At 46.8% G+C, this 26,841-nt stretch overlaps 1 protein-coding gene across 1 annotated transcript; it reads right to left on the reverse strand.

Moving 5' to 3' along the window:
• Positions 1–3,062: 3,062 nt before the first annotated feature.
• Positions 3,063–24,717, reverse strand: LOC137265040 (pneumococcal serine-rich repeat protein-like). The gene is made up of 4 exons (XM_067800364.1): positions 22,755–24,717; positions 13,334–22,559; positions 10,559–13,150; positions 3,063–10,408 (listed from the first exon to the last, which is right to left on the reverse strand). Exons 1-4 carry the CDS (start codon positions 24,715–24,717, stop codon positions 3,163–3,165), a joined length of 21,027 nt encoding a protein of 7,008 aa, XP_067656465.1. The 3' UTR covers positions 3,063–3,162.
• Positions 24,718–26,841: the final 2,124 nt, after the last annotated feature.

Below are 26,841 nucleotides of genomic sequence, written 5' to 3' on the forward strand. Positions count from 1 at the left end.
ATCAACGTACTAAATTAGTCGTCTCCTTGAGTTCGTTAAACCCTGGTTTACTGTGTTTCACATATCAACGAACTAAATTTGTGGTTTCCTTTAGTTTTGAGTTCGTTACACCATGGTTTTACTGTATTTCAAATGTCAACCAACTGAATTAGTGGTCTCCTTGAGTTTGTTAAACCATTTTTTTACCATGGTTAAGGGCATAATGTCCAGTTAAGAAGTTACTATTTAGTGAAGTTCTCCGGACATGGAACTTCAGACATAGGGTCTCATGCACTTAAAAGGCACTCTCAATAGGTATTCCGTGGCACCAGGAATGGTTCTCCTGGTCTTCAGAACACTAGTGGTCAAGTCGTCTAAAGCACCAGATGACACGGGTATGGCAACCCATATAAATCTGAAGATGCAAACACGAAATAATGGTCATGATTGTGAACACATTTAAATTATCATACACCTGGTTTGTTACCATACACCTGATTTGTTACCATGCACCTGGTTCGTTACCATGCACCTGGTTCGATACCATGCACCTGGTTCGTTACCATGCACCTGGTTCGTCACCATGCACCTGGTTCGTTACCATGCACCTGGTTCGTTACCATACACCTGGTTCGTTACCATGCACCTGATTCGTTACCATACACCTGATTTGCTACCATACACCTGGTTCGTTGCCATGCACCTGGTTCGTTACCATGCACCTGTTTCGTTGCCATGCACCTGGTTCGTTACCATGCACCTGGTTCGTTACCATACACCTGGTTCGTTACCATACACCTGATTCGCTACCATACACCTGATTCGTTACCATACACCTGGTTCGTTACCATACACCTTGTTCGTTACCATGCACCTGGTTCGTTGCCATGCACCTGATTCGTTGCCATGCACCTGGTTCGTTACCATACACCTGGTTCGTTACCATACACCTGATTCGTTACCATACACCTGGTTCGTTACCATGCACCTGTTTCGTTACCATGCACCTGGTTCGTTGCCATGCACCTGGTTCGTCACCATGCACCTGGTTCGTTACCATACACCTGGTTCGTTACCATGCACCTGGTTCGTCACCATGCACCTGGTTCGTCACCATGCACCTGGTTCGTTACCATGCACCTGGTTCGTTGCCATGCACCTGGTTCGTTACCATGCACCTGGTTCGTTGCCATGCACCTGGTTCGTTCCCATGCACCTGGTTCGTCACCATGCACCTGGTTCGTCACCATGCACCTGGTTCGTCGCCATGCACCTGGTTTGTTACCATGCACCTGGTTCGTTACCATGCACCTGGTTCGTTACCATGCACCTGGTTCGTTACCATGCACCTGGTTCGTTACCATACACCTGATTCGTTACCATGCACCTGGTTCGTTACCATACACCTGGTTCGATACCATGCACCTGGTTCGTTACCATACACCTGGTTCGTTACCATGCACCTGGTTCGTTGCCATACACCTGATTCGTTACCATACACCTGGTTCGTTACCATGCACCTGGTTCGTTACCATGTACCTGGTTCGTTACCATGCACCTGGTTCGTTACCATGCACCTGGTTCGTCACCATGCACCTGGTTCGTTGCCATGCACCTGGTTCGTTACCATACACCTGATTCGTTACCATGCACCTGGTTCGTTACCATACACCTGATTCGTTACCATACACCTGGTTCGTTGCCATGCACCTGTTTCGTTACCATGCACCTGGTTCGTCACCGTGCACCTGGTTCGTTACCATGCACCTGGTTCGTTACCATGCACCTGGTTCGTTACCATGCACCTGGTTCGTCGCCATACACCTGGTTCGTTGCCATACACCTGATTCGTTACCATACACCTGGTTCGTCACCATGCACCTGGTTCGTTACCATACACCTGGTTCGTCACCATACACCTGGTTCGTTACCATGCACCTGGTTCGTTACCATGCACCTGGTTCGTTACCATACACCTGGTTCGTTACCATACACCTGATTCGTTGCCATACACCTGGTTCGTTACCATACACCTGGTTCGTTACCATACACCTGGTTCGTTACCATGTACCTGATTCGTTGCCATACACCTGATTCGTTACCATACACCTGGTTCGTTACTATACACCTGATTCGTTACCATACACCTGGTTTGTTACCATTTCTCCCGAGCACACACTGATAACACCTATGCTTGTGTATTCCTTGACTTTGTGACATGTAGCGTGTTCAACATGTTATTGGGAGAGACATTGAAATTAGCTCCAAAAGCACTGCTGGAAGTTATATGAAGGATTTGTGACAGGAGTACAGACAAGAAACACCTGGAGAAATTAAGTAAAACGTTTACCAGAGAACAGCGCAAAACAGACAGAACTGGGACACCAGCTGCATTGGAAATATCCCATTGTCGAACATACAGTCATAACACAAGCGTAACAGTGCACATTATGGGATATGGATGAATGTAATTATATATTTACAGTGGAAGCTGTCCAAACCGACATCTGTCCAGTCCGGCAAGTTTCAATACTGGCATTCAATCTCCATCCCATCCGTGACGTGTACATTGATCATCAGCTCTGCAGTCCGGCACATTGTCACATTGTCTAAACCAGATTATAACTTCAGGCCAAATGGGTGCCGGTTTAGACAGCTTCCATTGTGTATTACAATTTGAAAGAAGTAAATTTCCGAAATATACTTCCATCGCTGTAAAAGTAGATTTGCTTCAATGTCATTGTATAAACAGCAAGAAACCCCGCAAGTTTCGATAAAAAGAAATCTCATAAAAGTAAGCGTACGTTTATGTCTTCTATTCAAAAACATGTAAAAACAGATTTGCATCACTTTTGCTGTTGAGGATAATACTATTATGGTTACGCATTGCGATACCAATTTATGAATATGTTTTTTGCTATTTAAACATAGTCTGTCACAGGGATACAAGACATCTTGTCTCTGGGATAAACAACTGATCTTCACCAGCCAATGTTTGTCGTGAGAGGTGACTAACAGGATCAGGCTCGCTGACTCGGTTGACACAAACCATCGTATCCCCACGAAGATCGATGCTCCTGCTGTCGATCACTGGGTTGTCTGGTCCAGTCTCGATTATTTACAGACCACCACCATGTAGCTGGAATATTGCTGAGTGCGGCGTAAACAACAAATCAGCTTTTCTTAAGTCACGCGGCGCCTGTCCTTTACACGTGTGTCTTTTATCTCACACAGCCATTTAACAAAGTGGGCAGCATCACTCATCACAGCTATTGCAAAAGGAATAGCTACAATGATAACAAAAGTCCCTCCTATCACGACGGAAGAGGGTCGTTTGTTGTCTTGGCTTTTTCTCTGCAGAATATATTTGTTTAAATATTTCACATCAACGTGTAACTTTTCTGTTATTTCTTTGGCTTTCCCTGTTGCCTGTTCAAGTTTGCTGGGCGCTGCGATTTGGTCACGGCATCTACACAGACACGTTCTGGAGATCTCTCGTGCGGATTTTGACGTTGCACTCGCTGTAGCTGCAGCTGTAGTGGTACCGGCTGTAGCTTTAGTTTTTTCAGCAGCAGCTGTAGTGGTGCCGGCTGTAGCTGTAGTTTTGTCAGCAACAGCTGTAGTGGTGCCGGCTGTAGCTGTAGTTTTGTCGGCTGCAGCCTTGGAAAACACTGTGGTGACTGAAGCTGTGGTGGCTTCACGAGTAGTTGTAGTTGTGTCAGACGTTGTGTCAGTTCTGGTTTCTACAGTTGTGATGGTAGTAGCCGTGGCATAAGGTGTAGTTGCAGTTTCTAGTGAAGTAGAAGTCATGACATTAGCTGTAGTTGTGATATCAAAACTGGCAGTAGTCATGGCATTAGCTGTCGTTGCAGTAGATGTGGCAGTAGTTGTGGCGATTGGTGTAGTTGGAGTATATGTAGATGTAGTCGTGGCATTATCTGTAGTTGTGGTATCAGACGTAGAAGTAGTCATGGTGTTAGATGTAGTTGTAGTAGATATCGCAGTAGTCAAGGCAATAGCTGTAGTTGTTGTATCAGACGTAGAAGTAGTCATGGTGTTAGATGTAGTTGTAGTAGATATCGCAGTAGTCAAGGCAATAGCTGTAGTTGTTGTATCAGACGTAGCAGTAATCGTGGCTTTAGCTGTTGTGGTGGTATCAGATGTTGCAGTAGTCATGGCTTTACCTGTTGTGGTGGCATCTGATGTAGCAGTAGTTGTGCCATTAGGTGCAGTTGTGGTATCAAACGTAGATGTAATCGTGGCGTTAGGTGTAGTTGTGGTTTGAAATGTAGGAGTAGTCGTGACATTAGCTGTAGTATCAGATGTAGCAGTAGTCGAGACGTTAACTGTAGTTGTTGTATCAGGTGTAGCAGTAATCGTGGCTTTAGCTGTAGTAGTTGTTGTATCATGTGTAGCAGTAATCGTGGCGTTAACCCTAGTTGTTGTATCAGGTGTAGCGGTAATCGTGGTGTTAGCTGTAGTTGTTGTATCATATGTGGCAGTGTTCATGGCTTTAGGTGTAGTTGTGGTATCAGACGCAGGGGTAATCGAGGCATTAGTTGTACTTGTGGCATCAGATGTAGCAGTAGTCGTGGCATTAGCTGTAGTTGTGGTTTCTGATGTAGCACTAATTGTGGCATTAGCTGTAGTATCAGCTACGGTAGTAGTTGCAGCATCAGCTGTGTCGGTAGATGTGTTGGTATCAGCTATGGTAGTAGTTGCAGCATCAGCTGTGTCGGTAGATGTGGTGGTATCGGTTGTGGTAGAAGATGTGGTATTATCATCTGTGATGGTCGTAGTTGTAAAGTCAGGTGTTGTAGTAGTTGCAGCATCAGGTGTGGCAGTGGAAGTGGTGGTTGGTTTAGTGTGAGCTATGGCAGTAGATGTGGAGTCATCACCTGTGGTAGTAGTTGCAGCATCAGGTGTGCCAGTAGATGTGATGGTATCAGCTGTGGTAGTAGCTGTAGCATCACCTGCGGTAGCAGATGTCATAGCATGAGCTGTGGTAGTAGTTGCAGCATCAGATGTGCCAGTAGATGCAGTGGTATCATCTGTGGATGCATATGTCATTGCATCAGCTGTGGTAGTAGATGCAGTAGTGTGAGTTGTGATGGTCGTAGCTGTGGTATTATTTGTAGTGTCAGCTGTGGTAGTAGTTGCAGCAGCTGTGCCAGTAGATGTGGTGGCACCAGCTGTGGTAGTAGGTGCAGTGTCAGATGAGGTGGTATCAGCTGTCCCAGATGATGGGGTGGTATCAGCTGTGGTAGTAGATGTGAAGTTACTAGGTGTGGCAGTTGATGTAGCAATAGCTGTGCCAGTCGATGTGGTTGAAGCAGCTGTGTTAGTATCTGAAGCATCACCTGTGGCAGTAAATGTGGTTGTATATGCTGTGCCAGCAGGTATGGTGGTATCAGCTGTGGTGGTAGATGTGATGCCATTAGCTCTGGTAGCAGTTTCAACATCAGCTGTGGTGGTAGATGTGGTGATGGCATCAGGTGTTGTAGTAGTTTTAAGATACGCTGTGCCTGTAGATGCGGTGGTATCAGCTGTGGCAGTAGATGTGGTGGCATCAGCTGTGGCATTAGATGCGGTGGTATCAGCTGTGGCAGTAGATGTGGTGGTATCAGCTGTGGCAGTAGATGCGGTGGTATCAGCTGTGGCAGTAGATGTGATGGCATCAGCTGTGGCAGTAGATGTGATGGTATCAGCTGTGGCAGTAGATGCGGTGGTATCAGCTGTGGCAGTAGATGTGATGGCATCAGCTGTGGCAGTAGATGTGATGGTATCAGCCGTGCTAGTAGATGTGGTGGTATCAGCTGTGGCAGTTGATGTGGTGGTATCAGCTGTGGCAGTAGATGTGGTGGCATCAGCTGTGGCAGTAGATGTGGTGGTATCAGCTGTGGCAGTAGATGTGGTGGTATCAGCTGTGGCAGTAGATGTGGTGGCATCAGCTGTGGCAGTAGATGTGATGGTATCAGCTGTGCTAGTAGATGTGGTGGTATCAGCTGTGGCAGTAGATGTGGTGGTATCAGCTGTGGCAGTAGATGTGGTGGTATCAGCTGTGGCAGTAGATGTGGTGGTATCAGCTGTGGCAGTAGATGTGATGGTATCAGCTGTGGCAGTAGATGTGATGGTATCAGCTGTGGCAGTTGATGTGGTGGCATCAGCTGTGGCAGTAGATGTGGTGGTATCAGCTGTGGCAGTAGATGTGGTGGCATCAGCTGTGGCAGTAGATGTGATGGTATCAGCTGTGCTAGTAGATGTGGTGGTATCAGCTGTGGCAGTTGATGTGGTGGTATCAGCTGTGCCAGTACATGTTGTGGTATCAGTTGTAGAAGTAGATGTGGTGGCATTGGCTGTCGCAGTAGATGTGGTGCCATCAGTTGTGCTAGTCAATGTGGTGATATCGGTTGCGCCAGTCGATACGGTGGTATCAGTTGTTCCAATAGATCTGGTGGTATCAGTTGCTGTAGTAGAGGTGGAGGTATCAGTTGTGCCAGTAGATAAGGTTACATCAGTTGTGCTAGTAGATGTGGTGGTATCAGTTGTTGTAGTAGGTGCAGTGTCAGCTGTGTTGGTAGATATTGTGGTATCAGTTTTGGCAGTTGTTGTAGCTGTATGATCAGATGTTGCAGTAGACGTGATGGCGTCAGCTGTTGCAGCAGTAACGTCAGCTGTGGAAGTAGCTGTATTTTCAGGTGTTGTAGTAGACGTGATGGCTTCAGCTGTTGTAGATGTGGTGTCATTGTTTGTCTCAGTGGATGTGGTGGCATCAGTTGTGCCAGTCGATGTGGTAGTATGTGTTGTACCAGTAGATGTGGTGGTATCAGTTGCTGTAGGAGCGGTGGTGGTATCAGTTGTGCCAGTAGATGTGGTGGCATCAGTTGTGCCAGTAGATGTGGTGGTATCAGTTGTACCAGTAGATGTGGTGGCATCAGTTGTGCCAGTAGATGTGGTGGTATCAGTTGTACCAGTAGATGTGGTGTCATCAGTTGTGCCAGTAGATGTGGTGGTATCACTGGTGCCAGTAGATGAGGTGGTATCAGCTGTGCCAGTAGATGTGGTGGAATCAGTGGTGCCAGTAGATGTGATGGCATCAGTTGTGCCAGTAGATGTGGTGGTATATGTTGTACCAGTAGATGTGGTGGTATTAGTTGTTGTAGTAGCGGTGGTGGCATCAGTTGTTCCAGTAGATAGGGTGGTATCAGTTGTGCCAGTAGATGTGGTTGTATCAGCTGTGGCAGTAAATGTCTTGGCATTAGCTGTCCCAGTCGATGTGGTGGTTTGATTTGTGCAACTCGATGTGGTGGTGTCAGGTGTGCCAGTAGATGTGGTGGGATCAGTTGTGCCAGTAGAGAAGGCTACATCAGTTGTGATAGAAGATGTGGTGGTATCAGCTGTGGCAGTAGATGTGGTGGTATCAGCTGTGGCAGTAGATGTGGTGGTATCAGCTGTGGCAGTAGATGTGATGGTATCAGCTGTGCTAGTAGATGTGGTGGTATCAGCTGTGGCAGTTGATGTGATGGTATCAGCTGTGGCAGTAGATGTGGTGGCATCAGCTGTGGCAGCAGATGTGGTGGCATCAGCTGTGGCAGTAGATGTGATGGTATCAGCTGTGGCAGTAGATGTGGTGGTATCAGCTGTGGCAGTAGATGTGGTGGCATCAGCTGTGGCAGTAGATGTGATGGTATCAGCTGTGCTAGTAGATGTGGTGATATCAGCTGTGGCAGTTGATGTGGTGGCATCAGCTGTTGCAGTAGATGTGATGGTATCAGCTGTGCTAGTCAATGTGGTGATATCGGTTGCGCCAGTCGATACGGTGGTATCAGTTGTTCCAATAGATCTGGTGGTATCAGTTGCTGTAGTAGAGGTGGAGGTATCAGTTGTGCCAGTAGATAAGGTTACATCAGTTGTGCTAGTAGATGTGGTGGTATCAGTTGTTGTAGCAGGTGCAGTGTCAGCTGTGTTGGTAGATATTGTGGTATCAGTTTTGGCAGTTGTTGTAGCTGTATGATCAGATGTTGCAGTAGACGTGATGGCGTCAGCTGTTGCAGCAGTAACGTCAGCTGTGGAAGTAGCTGTATTTTCAGGTGTTGTAGTAGACGTGATGGCTTCAGCTGTTGTAGATGTGGTGTCATTGTTTGTCTCAGTGGATGTGGTGGTATCAGTTGTGCCAGTCGATATGGTGGTATATGTTGTACCAGTAGATGTGGTGGTATTAGTTGTTGTAGTAGCGGTGGTGGTATCAGTTGTGGCAGTAGATAGGGTGGTATCAGTTTTGGCAGTAGATGTGGTTGTATCAGCTGTGGCAGTAAATGTCTTGGCATTAGCTGTCCCAGTCGATGTGGTGGTTTGATTTGTGCCACTCGATATGGTGGTGTCAGGTGTGCCAGTAGATGTGGTGGGGTCAGTTGTGCCAGTAGAGAAGGTTACATCAGTTGTGATAGAAGATGTGGTGGTATCAGTTGTTGTAGTACGTGCAGTGTCAGCTGTGTTGGTAGATATTGTGGTATCAGTTTTGGCAGTTGTTGTAGCTGTATGATCAGATGTTGCAGTAGACGTGATGGCGTCAGCCGTTGTAGATGTGGTGTCATTGGTTGTCTCAGTGGATGTGGTGGCATCAGTTGTGCCAGTCGATGTGGTAGTATGTGTTGTACCAGTAGATGTGGTGGTATCAGTTGCTGTAGGAGCGGTGGTGGTATCAGTTGTGCCAGTAGATGTGGTGGCATCAGTTGTGCCAGTAGATGTGGTGGTATCAGTTGTACCAGTAGATGTGGTGGCATCAGTTGTGCCAGTAGATGTGGTGGTATCAGTTGTACCAGTAGATGTGGTGTCATCAGTTGTGCCAGTAGATGTGGTGGTATCACTGGTGCCAGTAGATGAGGTGGTATCAGCTGTGCCAGTAGATGTGGTGGAATCAGTGGTGCCAGTAGATGTGATGGCATCAGTTGTGCTAGTAGATGTGGTGGTATTAGTGGTGCCAGTCGATGCGGTGGTATCAGTCGCTGTAGTAGATGTGGTGCTATCAGTTGTGCCAGTGGATGAGGTGGTATTGGTTGTGGTAGTAGATGTTTTGGTATGAGTTATGCCAGTAGATGTTGTGGCATCAGTTGTGCCAGTTGATGTTGTGTCACTGGCTGTCGCAGTAGATGTGGTGGTATCAGTTGCTGTAGTAGCGGTGGTGGTATCAGTTGTGCCAGATGTGGTATCAGTTGTAGAAGTAGATGTGGTGTCATTGACTGTCGCAGTAGATGTGGTGCCATCAGTTGTGCTAGTCAATGTGGTGATATCGGTTGCGGCAGTCCATACGGTGGTATCAGTTGTGCCAGTAGATGTGATGGTATTAGTTGTGCTAGTAGATCTGGTGGTATCAGTTGCTGTAGTAGAGGTGGCGGTATCAGTTGTGCCAGTGTATGAGGTGGTTTTGGTTGTTGTAGTAGGTGTGGTGGTATCAGCTGTACCAGTAGGTGCGGTGGTATCAGCTGTGCCAGTAGATGTGGTGGTATCAGCTGGCGCAGTAAATGTGGTGGCATTAGCTGTCCCAGTCGATGTGGTGGTTTGATTTGTGTTGCTAGATGTGGTTGTGTCAGGTGTGTCAGTAGATAAGGTTACATCAGTTGTGCTAGTAAATGTGGTGGTATCAGTTGTGTCAGTAGAAAATGTTACATCAGTTGTGCTAGTAGATGTGGTGGTATCAGTTGTGGCAGTAGATAAGGTTAGATCAGTTTTGCCAGTAGATAAGGTCACATTAGTTGTGCTAGTAGATGTGGTGGTATCGGTTGTGGCAGTAGATAAGGATACATCAGTTGTGCTAGTAGATGTGGTGATATCAGTTGTTGTAGTAGTCGCAGTCTCAGCGGTGTTGGTAGATATGGTGGTATCAGTTTTGGCAGTAGTTGCAGCTGTATGATCAGATGTTGCAGTAGACGTGATGGCGTCTGCTGTTGCAGCAAAAACGTCAACTGTGGAAGTAGCTGTGCTTTCAGGTGTTGTAGTAGACGTGATGGCGTCATCTGTTGTAGATGTGGTGTCATTGATTGTGTTAGTAGATGAGATGGCATCAGTTGTGCCAGTCGATATGATGGTATATGTTGTACCAGTAGATGTGGTGGTATCAGTTGTGGCAGTAGATATGGTGGCATCAGTTGCTGTAGTAGAGGTGGTGCCATCAGTTGTGTCAGCAGATGTATTGGTATCAGCTGCGTGAACCGATGTAGTAGTATCAGTAGTGGTGGTATCAGTTGTGCCAGTCAGTGTAGTGGTATTAGTTGTACCAGTCCCTGTGGTGGTAGCAGTCGCTGTAGTAGATGTGGTGCTATCAGTTGTGCTAGTAGATGTGGAGGTATTAGCTGTACCAGTTGATGTGGTGTCACTGGCTGTCGGAGTAGATGTGGTGGTAGCAGTCGCTGTAGTAGATGTTGTGCTATCAGTTGTACCAGTATACGTGGTGGTATCGGTTGTAGCAGTAGATGTGGTGTCATTGGCTGTCGCAGTAGATGTGGTGCCATCAGTTGTGCTAGTCAATGTGGTGATATCGGTTGCGCCAGTCGATACGGTGGTATCAGTTGTTCCAATAGATCTGGTGGTATCAGTTGCTGTAGTAGAGGTGGAGGTATCAGTTGTGCCGGTAGATAAGGTTACATCAGTTGTGCTAGTAGATGTGGTGGTATCAGTTGTTGTAGTAGGTGCAGTGTCAGCTGTGTTGGTAGATATTGTGGTATCAGTTTTGGCAGTTGTTGTAGCTGTATGATCAGGTGTTGCAGTAGACGTGATGGCGTCAGTTGTTGTAGATGTGGTGGTATCAGCTGTGCCAGTAGATGTGGTGGTATCAGCTGTGGCAGTAAATGTCTTGGCATTAGCTGTCCCAGTCGATGTAGTGGTTTGATTTGTGCCACTCGATGTGGTGGCATCAGTTGTGCCAGTAGATAAGGTGACATCAGTTGTGCTAGTAGATCTGATGGTATCAGTTGTTGTAGTGGGTGCAGTGTCAGCTGTGTTGGTAGATGTGGTGGTATCAGTTTTGGCAGTTGTTGTAGCTGTATGATCAGATGTTGCAGTAGACGTGATGGCGTCAGCCGTTGTAGATGTGGTGTCATTGGTTGTCTCAGTGGATGTGGTGGCATCAGTTGTGCCAGTCGATATGGTAGTATATGTTGTACCAGTAGATGTGGTGGTATCAGTTGCTGTAGGAGCGGTGGTGGTATCAGTTGTGCCAGTAGATGTGGTGGCATCAGTTGTGCCAGTAGATGTGGTGGTATCAGTTGTGCCAGTAGATGTGGTGGCATCAGTTGTGCCTGTAGATGTGGTGGTATCAGTTGTACCAGTAGATGTGGTGCCATCAGTTGTGGTAGTCAATGTGGTGATATCGGTTGTGCCAGTCGATGCAGTGGTATTAGTTGCTGTAGTAGCCGTAGTGGTATCAGTTGTGCCAGTAGATACGGTGGTATCAGTTGTGCCAGTAGATGTCGTGCTATCAGTTGTGCCAGTAGATGTGGTGGTATCAATGGTGCCAGTCGATGTGCTGGCATCAGTTGTGCCTGTAGATGTGGTGGTATTGGTTGTGGTAGTAGGTGTGGTTGTATGAGTTGTTCCAGTAGATGTTGTGGCATCAACTGTGGCTGTAGATGTGGTAGCATCAGTTGTGCGAGTAGATGTGGTGGTGTCAGTTGTGCCAGTAGATGTGGTGGTATCAGTTACTGTAGTAGATGTCGTGGTATCAGTTGTGCCAGTCGATGTGGTGGTCTCAGTTGTGGCAGGAGAGAAGGTTGCATCAGTTGTGCTAGTAGATGTGGTGGTATCAGTTGTGCCAGTAGAAAAGGTTACATCAGTTGTGGCAGTAGATAAGGTTACATCAGTTGTGCTAGTAGATGTGGTGGTATCAGTTGTGCCAGTAGATAAGGCTACATCAGTTGTGCTAGTAGATGCGGTGGTAACAGTTGTTGTAGTAGGTGCAGTGTCAGCTGTGTTGGTAGATATTGTGGCATCAGTTTTTGCAGTTATTGTAGCTGTATTTTCAGGTGTTGGAGTAGACGTGATGGCGTCAGCTGTTGTAGATGTGGTGGTATCAGTTGTGCCAGTAGATGTGGTGGTATCAGCTTTGACAGTCGATGTGGTGGTATCAGCTGTGGCAGTAAATGTCTTGGCATTAGCTGTCCCAGTCGATGTGGTGGTTTGATTTGTGCCACTCGATGTGGTGGCATCAGTTGTGGCAGTAGATAAGGTGACATCAGTTGTGCTAGTAGATCTGATGGTATCAGTTGTTGTAGTGGGTGCAGTGTCAGCTGTGTTGGTAGATGTGGTGGTATCAGTTTTGGGAGTTGTTGTAGCTGTATGATGAGATGTTGCAGTAGACGTGATGGCGTCAGCTGTTGTAGATGTGGTGTCATTGGTTGTCTCAGTGGATGTGGTGGCATCAGTTGTGCCAGTCAATGTGGTGGTATTAGTTGTACCACTCGATGCGGTGGTATCAGTCGCTGTAGTAGCGGTGGTGGTATCAGTTGTGCCAGTATACGTGGTGGTTTCGGTTGTAGCAGTAGATGTGGTGTCATTGGCTGTCGCAGTAGATGTGGTGCCATCAGTTGTGCTAGTCAATGTGGTGATATCGGTTGTGCCAGTCGCGATCGATGCAGTGGTATCAGTTGCTGTAGTAGCCGTAGTGGTATCAGTTGTGGCTGTAGATGTGGTGGCATCAGCTGTGCCTGTAGATGTGGTGGTGTCAGGTGTGCCAGTAGATGTGGTGGTATCAGTTGTGCCAGTAGATGTTGTGGCATCAGTTATGCCAGTAGATGTGTTGGCGTCAGTTGTGCCAGTAGATGTGGTGGTATCAGTTGTGCCAGTAGATGTGATGGCATCTGTTGTGCCAGTAGATGTGGTGGTATCAGTTGTGCCAGTAAATGTGATGCCATCAGTTGTGCCTGTAGATGTCGTGGTATTGGTTGTGGTAGTAGGTGTGGTTGCATGAGTTGTTCCAGTAGATGTTGTGGCATCAACTGTGGCTGTGGATGTGGTAGTATCAGTTGTGCGAGTAGATGTGGTGGTGTCAGTTGTGCCAGTAGATGTGGTGGTATCAGTTACTGTAGTAGATGTCGTGGTATCAGTTGTGCCAGTCGATGTGGTGGTCTCAGTTGTGGCAGGAGAGAAGGTTACATCAGTTGTGCTAGTAGATGTGGTGGTATCAGGTGTGCCAGTAGAAAAGGTTACATCAGTTTTGGCAGTAGATATGGTTACATCAGTTGTGCTAGTAGATGTGGTGGCATCCGTTGTGCCAGTAGATAAGGTTAGATCTGTTTTGCCAGTAGATAAGGTTACATCAGTTGTGCTAGTAGATGTGGTGGTATCAGTTGTGCCAGTAGATAAGGTTACATCAGTTGTGCTAGTAGATGTGGTGGTATCAGTTGTTGTAGTAGGTGCAGTGTCAGCTGTGTTGGTAGATATTGTGGCATCAGTTTTTGCAGTTATTGTAGCTGTATTTTCAGGTGTTGCAGTAGACGTGATGGCGTCAGTTGTTGTAGATGTGGTGGTATCAGCTGTGCCAGTAGATGTGGTGGTATCAGCTGTGGCAGTAAATGTCTTGGCATTAGCTGTCCCAGTCGATGTAGTGGTTTGATTTGTGCCACTCGATGTGGTGGCATCAGTTGTGCCAGTAGATAAGGTGACATCAGTTGTGCTAGTAGATCTGATGGTATCAGTTGTTGTAGTGGGTGCAGTGTCAGCTGTGTTGGTAGATGTGGTGGTATCAGTTTTGGGAGTTGTTGTAGCTGTATGATGAGATGTTGCAGTAGACGTGATGGCGTCAGCTGTTGTAGATGTGGTGTCATTGGTTGTCTCAGTGGATGTGGTGGCATCAGTTGTGCCAGTCAATGTGGTGGTATTAGTTGTACCACTCGATGCGGTGGTATCAGTCGCTGTAGTAGCGGTGGTGGTATCAGTTGTGCCAGTATACGTGGTGGTATCGGTTGTAGCAGTAGATGTGGTGTCATTGGCTGTCGCAGTAGATGTGGTGCCATCAGTTGTGCTAGTCAATGTGGTGATATCGGTTGTGCCAGTCGCGATCGATGCAGTGGTATCAGTTGCTGTAGTAGCCGTAGTGGTATCAGTTGTGGCTGTAGATGTGGTGGCATCAGCTGTGCCTGTAGATGTGGTGGTGTCAGGTGTGCCAGTAGATGTGATGGCATCTGTTGTGCCAGTAGATGTGGTGGTATCAGTTGTGCCAGTAAATGTGATGCCATCAGTTGTGCCTGTAGATGTCGTGGTATTGGTTGTGGTAGTAGGTGTGGTTGCATGAGTTGTTCCAGTAGATGTTGTGGCATCAACTGTGGCTGTGGATGTGGTAGTATCAGTTGTGCGAGTAGATGTGGTGGTGTCAGTTGTGCCAGTAGATGTGGTGGTATCAGTTACTGTAGTAGATGTCGTGGTATCAGTTGTGCCAGTCGATGTGGTGGTCTCAGTTGTGGCAGGAGAGAAGGTTACATCAGTTGTGCTAGTAGATGTGGTGGTATCAGGTGCGCCAGTAGAAAAGGTTACATCAGTTTTGGCAGTAGATATGGTTACATCAGTTGTGCTAGTAGATGTGGTGGCATCAGTTGTGCCAGTAGATAAGGTTAGATCTGTTTTGCCAGTAGATAAGGTTACATCAGTTGTGCTAGTAGATGTGGTGGTATCAGTTGTGCCAGTAGATAAGGTTACATCAGTTGTGCTAGTAGATGTGGTGGTATCAGTTGTTGTAGTAGGTGCAGTGTCAGCTGTGTTGGTAGATATTGTGGCATCAGTTTTTGCAGTTATTGTAGCTGTATTTTCAGGTGTTGCAGTAGACGTGATGGCGTCAGTTGTTGTAGATGTGGTGGTATCAGCTGTGCCAGTAGATGTGGTGGTATCAGCTGTGGCAGTAAATGTCTTGGCATTAGCTGTCCCAGTCGATGTAGTGGTTTGATTTGTGCCACTCGATGTGGTGGCATCAGTTGTGCCAGTAGATAAGGTGACATCAGTTGTGCTAGTAGATCTGATGGTGTCAGTTGTTGTAGTGGGTGCAGTGTCAGCTGTGTTGGTAGATGTGGTGGTATCAGTTTTGGGAGTTGTTGTAGCTGTATGATGAGATGTTGCAGTAGACGTGATGGCGTCAGCTGTTGTAGATGTGGTGTCATTGGTTGTCTCAGTGGATGTGGTGGCATCAGTTGTGCCAGTCAATGTGGTGGTATTAGTTGTACCACTCGATGCGGTGGTATCAGTCGCTGTAGTAGCGGTGGTGGTATCAGTTGTGCCAGTATACGTGGTGGTTTCGGTTGTAGCAGTAGATGTGGTGTCATTGGCTGTCGCAGTAGATGTGGTGCCATCAGTTGTGCTAGTCAATGTGGTGATATCGGTTGTGCCAGTCGCGATCGATGCAGTGGTATCAGTTGCTGTAGTAGCCGTAGTGGTATCAGTTGTGGCTGTAGATGTGGTGGTATCAGCTGTGCCTGTAGATGTGGTGGTGTCAGGTGTGCCAGTAGATGTGGTGGTATCAGTTATGCCAGTAGATGTGGTGGCATCAGTTGTGCCAGTAGATGTGGTGGAATCAGTTGTGCCAGTAGATGTGATGGCATCTGTTGTGCCAGTAGATGTGGTGGCATCAGTTGTGCCAGTAAATGTGATGGCATCAGTTGTGCCAGTAGATGTGGTGGTATCAGTTGTGTCAGTAAATGTGATGGCATGAGCTGTGCCAGTAGATGGGGTGGTGTCAGTTGTGCCAGTAGATGTGGTGGTATCAGTTGTGCCAGTAAATGTGATGGCATCAGTTGTGCCAGTGGATGTGGTAGCATCAGTTGTGCCAGTAGATGTGATGGCATCAGTTGTGCCAGTAGATATGATGGCATCAGTTGTGTCAGTAGATGTGGTGGTGTCAGTTGTGCCAGTAGATGTGGTGGTATCAGTGGTGGTAGTCGATGTGGTGGCATCGGTGGTGCCAGTAGATGTGGTGGCATCAGTGGTGCCAGTAGATGTGATGGCATCAGTTGTGCCAGTAGATGTAGTGGTATCAGTTGTCCTAGTAGATGTGGTGGCATCAGTTGTGCCAGTAGATATGGTGGCATCAGTTGTGGTAGTATATGGATTGGTATGAGCTGTGCCAGTCGATGTGGTGGTATCAGCTGTGCCAGTAGATGTGGTGGTGTCAGTTGTACCAGTAGAGTTGATTGAATCAGTTGCTGTAGTAGAGGTGGTTCCATCAGTTGTGTCAGTAGATGTTGCGGTATCAGCTGTGTGAGCCGATGTGGTGGTATCAGTTGTGGTGGTATCAGTTGTGCCAGTCAATGTGGTGGTATTAGTTGTACCAGTCGATGTAGTGGCATCAGTTGTGGCAGGAGAGAAGTTTACATCAGTTGTGCTAGTAGATGTGGTGGTTTCAGTTGTGCCAGTAGATAAGGTTACATCAGTTGTGGCAGTAGATAAGGTTACATCAGTTGTGCTAGTAGATGTGGTGGCATCAGTTGTGCCAGTAGATAAGGTTAGATCAGTTTTGCCAGTAGATAAGGTTACATCAGTTGTGCTAGTAGATGTGGTGGTATCAATTGTGCCAGTAGATAAGGATGTGGTGGTATCAGTTGTGGTGGTGTCAGTTGTGCCAGTCAATGTGGTGGTGTTAGTTGTACCAGTCGATGTGGTGGTATCATCTGGCGGTGTAAATGTGGTGGCATTAGCTGTCCCAGTCGATGTGGTGGTTTGATTTGTGTTGCTAGATGTGGTGGTGTCAGGTGTGTCAGTAGATAAGGTTACATCAGCTGTGCTAGTAGATGTGGTGGTATCAGTTGTGTCAGTAGAAAATGTTACATCAGTTGTGCTAGTAGATGTGGTGGTATCAGTTGTGGCAGTAGATAAGTTTAGATCAGTTTTGCCAGTAGATAAGGTCACATTAGTTGTGGTAGTAGATGTGGTGGTGTCACTTGTGGCAGTAGATAAGGATACATCATTTGTGCTAGTAGATGTGGTGATATCAGTTGTTGTAGTAGTCGCAGTCTCAGCGGTGTTGGTAGAAATGGTGGTATCAGTTTTGGCAGTAGTTGTAGCTGTATGAGGAGATGCTGCAGTAGACGTGATGGCGTCTGCTGTTGCAGATGTGGTGTCATTGGTTGTCTCAGTAGATGAGATGGCATCAGTTGTGCCAGTCGATATGGTGGTATATGTTGTACCAGTAGATGTGGTGGCATCAGTTGCTGTAGTAGAGGTGGTGCCATCAGTTGTGTCAGCAGATGTATTGGTATCAGCTGCGTGAACCGATGTGGTGGTATCAGTAGTGGTGGTATCAGTTGTGCCAGTCAATGTGGTGGTATTAGTTGTTCCAGTCCCTGTGGTGGTAGCAGTCGCTGTAGTAGATGTGGTGCTATCAGTTGTTCTAGTAGATGTGGAGGTATTAGCTGTACCAGTTGATGTGGTGTCACTGGCTGTCGGAGTAGATGTGGTGGTAGCAGTCGCTGTAGTAGATGTGGTGCTATCAGTTGTACCAGTATACGTGGTGGTATCGGTTGTAGCAGTAGATGTGGTGTCATTGGCTGTCGCAGTAGATGTGGTGCCATCAGTTGTGCTAGTCAATGTGGTGATATCGGTTGTGCCAGTCGCGATCGATGCAGTGGTATCAGTTGCTGTAGTAGCCGTAGTGGTATCAGTTGTGGCTGTAGATGTGGTGGTATCAGCTGTGCCTGTAGATGTGGTGGTGTCAGGTGTGCCAGTAGATGTGGTGGAATCAGTTATGCCAGTAGATGTGGTGGCATCAGTTGTGCCAGTAGATGTGGTGGAATCAGTTGTGCCAGTAGATGTGATGGCATCTGTTGTGCCAGTAGATGTGGTGGCATCAGTTGTGCCAGTAAATGTGATGGCATCAGTTGTGCCAGTAGATGTGGTGGTATCAGTTGTGTCAGTAAATGTGATGGCATGAGCTGTGCCAGTAGATGGGGTGGTGTCAGTTGTGCCAGTAGATGTGGTGGTATCAGTTGTGCCAGTAAATGTGATGGCATCAGTTGTGCCAGTGGATGTGGTAGCATCAGTTGTGCCAGTAGATGTGATGGCATCAGTTGTGCCAGTAGATATGATGGCATCAGTTGTGTCAGTAGATGTGGTGGTGTCAGTTGTGCCAGTAGATGTGGTGGTATCAGTGGTGGTAGTCGATGTGGTGGCATCGGTGGTGCCAGTAGATGTGGTGGCATCAGTGGTGCCAGTAGATGTGATGGCATCAGTTGTGCCAGTAGATGTAGTGGTATCAGTTGTCCTAGTAAATGTGGTGGCATCAGTTGTGCCAGTAGATATGGTGGCATCAGTTGTGGTAGTATATGGATTGGTATGAGCTGTGCCAGTCGATGTGGTGGTATCAGCTGTGCCAGTAGATGTGGTGGTGTCAGTTGTACCAGTAGAGTTGATTGAATCAGTTGCTGTAGTAGAGGTGGTTCCATCAGTTGTGTCAGTAGATGTTGCGGTATCAGCTGTGTGAGCCGATGTGGTGGTATCAGTTGTGGTGGTATCAGTTGTGCCAGTCAATGTGGTGGTATTAGTTGTACCAGTCGATGTAGTGGCATCAGTTGTGGCAGGAGAGAAGTTTACATCAGTTGTGCTAGTAGATGTGGTGGTTTCAGTTGTGCCAGTAGATAAGGTTACATCAGTTGTGGCAGTAGATAAGGTTACATCAGTTGTGCTAGTAGATGTGGTGGCATCAGTTGTGCCAGTAGATAAGGTTAGATCAGTTTTGCCAGTAGATAAGGTTACATCAGTTGTGCTAGTAGATGTGGTGGTATCAATTGTGCCAGTAGATAAGGATGTGGTGGTATCAGTTGTGGTGGTGTCAGTTGTGCCAGTCAATGTGGTGGTGTTAGTTGTACCAGTCGATGTGGTGGTATCATCTGGCGGTGTAAATGTGGTGGCATTAGCTGTCCCAGTCGATGTGGTGGTTTGATTTGTGTTGCTAGATGTGGTGGTGTCAGGTGTGTCAGTAGATAAGGTTATATCAGCTGTGCTAGTAGATGTGGTGGTATCAGTTGTGTCAGTAGAAAATGTTACATCAGTTGTGCTAGTAGATGTGGTGGTATCAGTTGTGGCAGTAGATAAGTTTAGATCAGTTTTGCCAGTAGATAAGGTCACATTAGTTGTGGTAGTAGATGTGGTGGTGTCACTTGTGGCAGTAGATAAGGATACATCATTTGTGCTAGTAGATGTGGTGATATCAGTTGTTGTAGTAGTCGCAGTCTCAGCGGTGTTGGTAGAAATGGTGGTATCAGTTTTGGCAGTAGTTGTAGCTGTATGAGGAGATGCTGCAGTAGACGTGATGGCGTCTGCTGTTGCAGATGTGGTGTCATTGGTTGTCTCAGTAGATGAGATGGCATCAGTTGTGCCAGTCGATATGGTGGTATATGTTGTACCAGTAGATGTGGTGGCATCAGTTGCTGTAGTAGAGGTGGTGCCATCAGTTGTGTCAGCAGATGTATTGGTATCAGCTGCGTGAACCGATGTGGTGGTATCAGTAGTGGTGGTATCAGTTGTGCCAGTCAATGTGGTGGTATTAGTTGTTCCAGTCCCTGTGGTGGTAGCAGTCGCTGTAGTAGATGTGGTGCTATCAGTTGTTCTAGTAGATGTGGAGGTATTAGCTGTACCAGTTGATGTGGTGTCACTGGCTGTCGGAGTAGATGTGGTGGTAGCAGTCGCTGTAGTAGATGTGGTGCTATCAGTTGTACCAGTATACGTGGTGGTATCGGTTGTAGCAGTAGGTGTGGTGTTATTGGTTGTCGCAGTAGATGTGGTGCCATCAGTTGTGGTAGTCAATGTGGTGATATCGGTTGTGCCAGACGATGCAGTGGTATTAGTTGCTGTAGTAGCCGTAGTGGTATCAGTTGTGCCAGTAGATATGGTGGTATCACTTGTGCCAGTAGATGTCGTGGTATCAGTTGTGCCAGTAGATGTGGTGGTAATAATGGTGCCAGTCGATGTGCTGGCATCAGTTGTGCCTGTAGATGTGGTGGTATTGGTTGTGGTAGTAGGTGTGGTTGTATGAGTTGTTCCAGTAGATGTTGTGGCATCAACTGTGGCTGTAGATGTGGTAGTATCAGTTGTGCGAGTAGATGTGGTGGTATCAGTTGTGCCAGTAGATGTGGTGGTATCAGTTGTGCCAGTCGATGTGGTGGTCTCAGTTGTGGTAGTATATGCGGAGGTATCAGCTGTGCCAGTCGATGTTGTGGCATCAGCTGTCCCAGTAGATGCGGTGGTATCAGCTGTGACAGTAGATGTGGTGTTATCAGCTGTGGTAGTAAATGTGGTGTAATTAGCTGTCCCAGTCGATGTGGTGGTTTCATTTGTGTCGCTCGATGTGGTGGTGTCAGGTGTGCCAGTAGATAAGGTTACATCAGTTGTGGCAGTAGATAAGGTTACATCAGTTGTGCTAGTAGATGTGGTGGTATCCGTTGTGCTAGTAGATAAGGTTGGATCAGTTTTGCCAGTAGATAAGGTTACATCAGTTGTGCTAGTAGATGTGGTGGTGTCAGTTGTTGTAGTAGGTGCAGTGTCAGCTGTGTTGGTAGATATTGTGGCATCAGTTTTTGCAGTTATTGTAGCTGTATTTTCAGGTGTTGCAGTAGACGTGAAGGCGTCAGCTGTTGTAGATGTGGTGGTATCAGCTGTGCCAGTGGATGTGGTGGTATCAGTTTTGAGAGTAGATGTGGTGGTATCAGCTGTGGCAGTAAATGTCTTGGCATTAGCTGTCCCAGTCGATGTAGTGGTTTGATTTGTGCCACTCGATGTGGTGGCATCAGTTGTGCCAGTAGATAAGGTGACATCAGTTGTGCTAGCAGATCTGGTGGTATCAGTTGTTGTAGTGGGTGCAGTGTCAGCTGTGTTGGTAGATATGGTGGTATCAGTTTTGGGAGTTGTTGTAGCTGTATGATCAGATGTTGCAGTAGTGGTGATGGCGTCAGCTGTTGTAGATGTGGTGTCATTGGTTGTCTCAGTGGATGTGGTGGCATCAGTTGTGCCAGTCAATGTGGTGGTATTAGTTGTACCAGTCGATGCGGTGGTATCAGTCGCTGTAGTAGCGGTGGTGGTATCAGTTGTGCCAGTATACGTGGTGGTTTCGGTTGTAGCAGTAGATGTGGTGTCATTGGCTGTCGCAGTAGATGTGGTGCCATCAGTTGTGCTAGTCAATGTGGTGATATCGGTTGTGCCAGTCGCGATCGATGCAGTGGTATCAGTTGCTGTAGTAGCCGTAGTGGTATCAGTTGTGGCTGTAGATGTGGTGGTATCAGCTGTGCCTGTAGATGTGGTGGTATCAGCTGTGCCGGTAGATGTGGTGGTATGAGTTATGCCAGTAGATGTGGTGGCATCAGTTGTGCCAGTAGATGTGGTGGTATCGGTTGTGCCAGTAGATGTGATGGCATCTGTTGTGCCAGTAGATGTGGTGGTGTCAGTTGTGCCAGTAAATGTGATTGAATCAGTTGTGCCAGTAGATGGGGTGGTATCAGTTGTGCCAGTAAATGTGATGGCATTAGCTGTGCCAGTAGATGGGGTGGTGTCAGTTGTGCCAGTAGATGTGGTGGTATCAGTTGTGCCAGTAAATGTGATGGCATCAGTTGTGCCAGTAGATGTGATGGCATCAGTTTTGTCAGTAGATGTGGTTGTGTCAGTTGTGGCAGTAGATGTGATGACATCAGTGGTGCCAGTAGATGTGATGGCATCAGTTGTGCCAGTGGATGTGGTGGTATCAGTGGTGGTAGTCGATGTGGTGGCGTCTGTGGTGCTAGTAGATGTGGTGGTATCAGTGGTGCCAGTAGATGTGATGGCATCAGTTGTGCCAGTAGATGTAGTGGTATCAGTTGTGCTAGTAGATGTGGTGGCGTCAGTTGTGCCAGTAGATATGGTGGCATCAGTTGTGGTAGTATATGGATTGGTATGAGCTGTGCCAGTCGATGTGGTGGTATCAGCTGTGCCAGTAGATGTGGTGGTATCAGTTGTACCACTAGATTTGATTGAATCAGTTGCTGTAGTAGAGGTAGTTCCATCAGTTGTGTCAGTAGATGTTGCGGTATCAGCTGTGTGAGCCGATGTGGTGGTATCAGTTGTGGTGGTATCAGTTGTGCCAGTCAATGTGGTGGTATTAGTTGTACCAGTCGATGTGGTGCCATCAGTTGTCCCAGTCGATGTGATGGCATCAGGTGTGCCAGTAGATGTGGTGTTATCAGCTGTGGCAGTAAATGTGGTGACATTAGCTGTCCCAGTCGATGTGGTGGTTTCATTTGTGTCGCTCGATGTGGTGGTGTCAGGTGTGCCAGTGGATGTGGTGGCGTCAGTTGTGGCAGGAGAGAAGGTTACATCAGTTGTGCTAGTAGATGTGGTGGTATCAGTTGTGCCAGTAGATAAGGTTACATCAGTTGTGCTAGTAGATGTGGTGGTATCAGTTGTTGTAGTAGGTGCAGTGTGAGGTGTGTTGGTAGATATTGTGGTATCAGTTTTTGCAGTTATTGTAGCTGTATTTTTAGGTGTTGCAGTAGACGTGATGGAGTCAGCTGTTGTAGATGTGGTGGTATCAGCTGTGCCAGTAGATGTGGAGGTATCAGTTGTGCCAGTAACTGTGCTGGCATCAGCTGTTCCAGTAGATGTGGTGGTATCAGTTGTGCCAGTAGATGTGGTGGTATCAGTTGTGCCAGTAAATGTGATGGCATCAGTTGTGCCAGTAGATGTGGTAGTATCAGTTGTGCCAGTAGATGTGATGGCATCAGTTGTGCCAGTAGATGTGATGGCATCAGTTGTGCCAGTAGATGTGGTGGTGTCAGTTGTGCCAGTAGATGTGATGACATCAGTGGTGCCAGTAGATGTGATTGCATCAGTTGTGCCAGTAGATGTGGTGGCATCGGTGGTGGCCGTCGATGTGGTGGCATCGGTGGTGCCAGTAGATGTGGTGGTATCAGTTGTGCCAGTAGATGTAGTGGTGTCAGTTGTGCTAGTAGATGTGGTGGCGTCAGTTGTGCCAGTAGATATGGTGGCATCAGTTGTGGTAGTATATGGATTGGTATGAGCTGTGCCAGTCGATGTGGTGGCATCAGCTGTGCCAGTAGATGTGGTGGTATCAGTTGTACCAGTAGATTTGGTTGAATCAGCTGCTGTAGTAGAGGTGGTTCCATCAGTTTTGTCAGTAGATGTTGCGGTATCAGCTGTGTGAGCCGATGTGGTGGTATCAGTTGTGGTGGTATCAGTTGTGCCAGTCAATGTGGTGGTATTAGTTGTACCAGTCGATGTGGTGCCATCAGTTGTACCAGTCGATGTAGTGGCATCAGCTGTCCCAGTCGATGTGATGGCATCAGGTGTGCCAGTAGATGTGGTGGTATCAGTTCTCCTAGTCAATGTGGTGGTATCAGTTGTGGCATTCGATGCGGTTGTATCAGTCGCTGTAGTAGATGTGGTCCTGTCAGTTTTGCCAGTGGATGAGGTGGTATTGGTTGTGATAGTAGATGTGGTGGTGTGAGTTATGCCAGTAGATGTGGTGGTATCAGCTGTGCCAGTTGATGTGGTGTCACTGGCTGTCGCAGTAGATGTGGTGGTATCAGTTGCTGTAGTAGCGGTGGTGGTATCAGTTGTGCCAGTATATGTTTTGGTATCAGTTGTAGCAGTAGATGTGGTGTCATTGGCTGTCGCAGTAGATGTGGTGTCATCAGTTGTGCTAGTGAATGTGGTGATATCGGTTGTGCCAGTCGATGCGGTGGTATCAGGTGATCCAGTAGATGTGATGGCATCAGTTGTGCCAGTAGATGTTGTGGTATTAGTTGTGCCAGTCGATGTGGTGGTATCAGCTGTGCCAGTAGATGTGGTGGTATTGGTTCTGGTAGTAGGTGTGGTGGTATGAGTTGTGCCGGTAGATGGGGTGGTATCAGTTGTTGTAGTAGAGGTGGTGGTATCAGTTGTGCCAGTAGATGGGGTGGTATCAGTTGCTGTAGTAGAGGTGGTGGTATTAGCTGTCCCAGTCGATGTGGTGGTTTCATTTTTGCCACTCGATGTGGTGGGATCAGGTGTGCCAGTAGATGTGGTGGCATCAGTTGTGCCAGTAGATAAGGTTACATCAGTTGTGCTAGTAGATGTGGTGGCAGCAGGTGTGCCAGTAGATGCGGTGGCATCAGTTGTTCCAGTAGATGTGGTGGCATCAGTTGTGGCAGTAGATGTGGTGGCATCAGTTGTGGCAGTAGATGTGGTGGCATCAGTTGTGCCAGTAGATGTGGTGGTGTCAGGTGTGCCAGTAGATGTGGTGGCATCAGTTGTGCCAGTAGATAAGATTACATCAGTTGTACTAGTAGATCTGGTGGTATCAGTTGTTGTAGTAGGTGCAGTGTCAGCTGTGTTGGTAGATATGGTGGTATCGGTTTTGGCAGTTGTTGTAGCTGTATGATCAGATGTTGCAGTAGACGTGATGGCGTCAGCTGTTACAGCAGTAACGTCAGCTGTGGAAGTAGCTGTTTCCTCAGCTGTGGCAGTAGATGTGATGGCGTCATTTGCGGGTGTAACCGTGACGGAGTCAACTGTGATAGTTGATGAGATGGCGCCAGCTGTGGTAGTAGATGTCATAGCTGATGTGATGGGATAACTTGTGGTCCTTGGAAATGAAACAGTAGTAACATCAGCCGCCGTGTCCCTGACTTTTGTGAATGGATCAACCAGCGTAGAATTAGTGGCGGTGTCAGGGTCATTTGTAGTAGTGGAGTCAGCTGAAGTAGACTGGGCGGTGTCAGCTAAGGATAGAAGACAGAAACACATTTTGCGATGAGTACATCCATAAAAGAGACCTAATAATAATGATTGAATGAGTTAAGTTCTATGCCGCTTTTAGCAATATTCCAGCAAATATGAAAATTGTGATTTAAGTTTTGGGACTAACTTTTGTCAAATCATCCATTGTCGCCCCAAGCTCGACTGTAGTGATCTAATCCCAGACAGATACAGTCGACATATGTCGGAAACATCAACGTGTTCATGTGGTTATTATACTGGCGTCTCCTATTCTCGCGATACTTACGGATATCGGAACAAACAGTTCTTTTCGCATGTATGCTTGTTGTTTTCAAATGAAGAGATTCCTCCTCTAACATCTGCATCTATCAACTGCTTGATCCACCAGGTGTATTATCGCACGTGACCTCGATGAAAAACATGGTCGTCCGCCGCTGACTTTTCGAGGCGTCTCTTATTCTCGCGGTACAACGAGAAAGTAACTCTAAAGGTGTAAGGAAGGGGAATCTTATCGGCAAAGGCGGCGAAAAGTTACGATTTTTCCAAGCTGGTTACAACTCACGAATATTCGTTACATTGCAAAATTTTGATAATACACAGACTTGGGCCACTACCCAGTTACCGGTCAATGATGTAAACAACCGCTAAATATCACTCATCGGCGATTTCGGCAGAAAATGCGTTTACCGCGAGAATAGGAAACCCGCGAGAATAGGAGACGGCCCTATATAGATGTTATTCACGATGAGAGAACTAAAAGAATCTAAGAACAACTGTATTTTTATACGCAAGGATATGATGTTAAAATTACATTATACGGTAACGGTGCATTGAATAACTCAATAAGTCACAAGTTCATTTCAAGAGGTAGTCGTTTTCAGTGATTACCATCTCTATACATATATTCAGTGTGTGACACGCTATATATAACTTGATTTTCTGTTCATTTCGTTGCTAGGCATAACCAACACCATACTGAACATATTCACTACTCAATCAAATGTGTTATTTGGTCTCAGTATTGTTCTTTTGTTGTTAAACTATTTCATTTGACTATCCAGCTATTTGAATATTGTCTGGAGTGGCGTTTGTATAAGCCACGAGGCTTCTTAAATTATTAGTTTCCGAATGCAATGGCGAAATAAAAATACGTTATAAACCATATCACGTAAGGGTCACCAGAAATGGCCTTCACACTTTGTATCCATGTGACCCGTGAAGTACCCGGGGTAGAAGAGGCCTTCAGCAACCCATGCTTGCCATAAAAGGTGACTATGCTTGTCGTAAGAGGCGACTAACGGGATCGGGTGGTCAGACTAGCTGACTTGGTTGACACATGTCATCGGTTCCCCATTGCGCAGATCGATGCTCATGTTGTTGATCACTGGATTGTCCGGTCCAGACTCGATTATTTACAGACCGTCGCCATATAGCTGGAATATTGCTAAGTGCGACGTAAAACTAAACTCACTCACTCACTCATTGTATCCATGTAGGGGCACAGAACCCATAAAAATATATGAATGTGGTACGATGTAATAGCAATGCTGGCATAACAAGCAATACAGTCTAGCACAACAAATGGAGTAGCCAGTGCATACTACACGTATAAGAGAAAGTAGTCAGACTAAGGATATGGTTTCAATTCATTGGGCCATTTCCTCTTGAACTATGCCAAGATTTCACGATGCCATTTAGAAAGTGGTAAAATACAACATATGTCATATTTGGGATTTCACCTTCTTAGAAAAGTACAAATTCTAGTACTTTTTTGGTTGAGTCCCATCCGTGATTCGAACCCGCACCCTCAGAGTCAGGCACCTAATCGCCAGCACACAAAGTCGGCCGCCTAGCCCGCTCAGCCACCGCGACTGACACCGCGAATCCGGGATGGGACTCAACCAAAAACGTACAAGAATTTGTACTTTACTAAGAGAGTGAAATCCAAAATATGACATATGCTGAACTTGCCAAGTTGTTATTTTCCTGGGTGTGTATCTTTCGATTTTTAGCCCCTTTAGGAACTTGTCGGTTTTCTGTCATTTATACTGGCTAGGTATATTAACCTTTCCCCAGGAGTTTCACCATTAAGTTACCGCGCCACCCATGGAAAGTGAAATGTTTCTCAGACTTCGGCTCGTCACTCTTATT

Source organism: Haliotis asinina, chromosome 15 (assembly GCF_037392515.1).
Source record: "Haliotis asinina isolate JCU_RB_2024 chromosome 15, JCU_Hal_asi_v2, whole genome shotgun sequence".
In the NCBI taxonomy this organism is placed as follows: domain Eukaryota; kingdom Metazoa; phylum Mollusca; class Gastropoda; order Lepetellida; family Haliotidae; genus Haliotis; species Haliotis asinina.

Excerpts from the sequence above, each read along its gene's own strand:
- LOC137265040 (XM_067800364.1), bottom strand. The coding sequence starts at position 24,717 with ATGTGTTTCTGTCTTCTATCCTTAGCTGACACCGCCCAGTCTACTTCA. Across the intron at positions 13,151-13,333 it reads AGCACAACTGATGTAACCTT|CACCACATCTACTAGCACAA; the intron begins ATCTACTGGCAC and ends CACACCTGATAC. Across the intron at positions 10,409-10,558 it reads ACAGCAACTGATACCACCAG|TGATAGCACAACATCTACTA; the intron begins ATCTATTGGAAC and ends TACTGGTACAAC.